The following is a 1,829-nucleotide window of genomic DNA, read 5'->3' as shown; positions in this document are numbered from 1 at the left end:
GGGGAGCGGGGTCGATGCGGCGGGTTTGGATAAGGCGGGCGTCACTGGGGCCGGGGGCCTGGGGATAAGGGTTGCTCACCTGGTGATCGGCGGTCATCGGCACAGTTTCCTTTCCTGCTGACTCCATTTTGTCAAGGAGCCCCTGCAATCAAGGTGGAGGCTGGTTGGCCTCGAGTCCACCAACCACAACTTGCCAGCGCGTGCCGTCGCTTACCCTACCCTCTGCGGTAGCACACCCCACCCAGACCGCGCACCATTGCACCGCCTACCGGCCGCCCTCCATAACACACACAAACATACCCACACGCTTATCCCCCCATGCGAGCAGGCAGCACCCCGAGCACCGTGCTGGTGACATCCGCCGGGCGCTGCAGCGCGCAGAGGCCTTCATCCGGAAAGTGCAGCGCCCCGACGGCTCCTGGTGAGTGTGAGTGTGTGGGGCGGGGGGTGCATGGGTGCCATTATTGAGATTTCATCACTGAGGGCTGCGTTTGCATCGTTTCCTGGAACGGCGTCTGCAGCTTGGCTCGCGGTTCGCTGCGTCTTGCACCAAACAAGCACTGGTATGTGTGCATGCAAGGGGCCCTGAGCCACCACCCCACACATGCATGCCCAACACCTTTGCACGACAACTCAACTCACCACCTCACATCCCCAAGAAAATACACAACAAAAACATCCAATCGTGCCAGGTACGGCTCCTGGGGCGTGTGCTTCACCTACGCGGGCTGGTTCGGCGCCGCCGCCCTGGGAGCCCTGGGCCACAGCGCCGAGGACGACCCCGCGCTGGCGCGGTCGTGCGCGTTTGTGGCGTCAAAGCAGCGGCTGGACGGCGGCTGGGGGGAGAGCTACCTGTCGTGTCAGGACAAGGTGGGGGCCGCGGGCTCGGGGCCCTCCTTTTTCTGTTGCGGGAATCTGGGAGGGTGCACGGAAATGTTCTTGTGTGTGTGCGTGTGTGTGTGTGTGGTTGTGCGCGTCGTGCGTGTGCGTGGGTGTGAAGGTGGGTGGGGGGAAGGGTGTGCCTCAGGAAGAGCCGACCTCCCAAGGCAATGCAGGGAAGGCGCGCAGAGCGTGCAGGTTTCTAGAGTTCCATCGGCCTGCCGGGGCGGGAAACGCGATCACAGCTCTTGCGGTCGCGTCAATCTTGATGTGTGGTCGAGTCCCGCGGAAGGGCAGAGGACATTTTGCTTGGGACAAAGCGCCCTCAGGGTGTGGATGTCCAGCTACCACTGCGATTGCATGGCCTTTTTTTGCGGGAGTGTGTGCGCCCACAACACACACAAACTACACACGCACACACACACACTACACACATTACACACGCACACGCTACGCAATAAATACACACGCTACCACACACGCACACTACACCCCCCACACACACACACACACACACACATATGCCATCGCTCACTCTCTTCCCTCGTCCCTCTCCGCATGCACGTCCTCTGCCCCCCAAAACATTGTCCCCAGGTCTACAGCCAGCTGGAGGGCGCGTCACACGTGGTCAACACCGCCTGGGCCATGATGGCGCTCATGGCAGCTGGCCACCACCTCAAGGACCCCCAGGCACTGCACAAGTGAGGGCCCCAGGCCGTGCGCAATTCGCGGGGGGAGGGGCCCTGCGCAGCCGGCTGGCCCGTTGGCGCACCGGCTGCGCCCCAGCTCTCGCACGCTCGTCCCGGCTAACTGACCGGAGCGGACAAGCCATCTGGCCAAAACATCCAACCGCCCATAACATAGAATGCGGTCACCTTGCCTCCCCCTGGCGTTTCCTTACCCCTTTCAACCCGCAGCATCCCTCCTTACACCTCCTGTCAACTCCATCC

The 1,829-nt window shown here is 62.4% G+C and overlaps 1 protein-coding gene across 1 annotated transcript in view; it reads left to right on the top strand.

Moving 5' to 3' along the window:
• MNEG_15715 (cycloartenol synthase) overlaps positions 1–1,584 on the top strand; it is a gene marked incomplete at both ends in the record, with an annotated part of 2,593 nt that extends 1,009 nt beyond the window's left edge. Inside the window, 3 exons of the mRNA XM_014035814.1 lie at positions 329–421; positions 693–870; positions 1,474–1,584. Coding sequence (XP_013891268.1) covers positions 329–421; positions 693–870; positions 1,474–1,584 — 382 coding nt within the window. The remainder of the gene's footprint in view (positions 1–328; positions 422–692; positions 871–1,473) is intronic.
• Between the last annotated feature and the right edge of the window lie 245 nt (positions 1,585–1,829).

The sequence above is a fragment of the Monoraphidium neglectum genome, assembly GCF_000611645.1.
Source record: "Monoraphidium neglectum strain SAG 48.87 unplaced genomic scaffold scaffold05590, whole genome shotgun sequence".
In the NCBI taxonomy this organism is placed as follows: domain Eukaryota; kingdom Viridiplantae; phylum Chlorophyta; class Chlorophyceae; order Sphaeropleales; family Selenastraceae; genus Monoraphidium; species Monoraphidium neglectum.
This window is presented reverse-complemented; position numbering and strand designations above follow the sequence as displayed.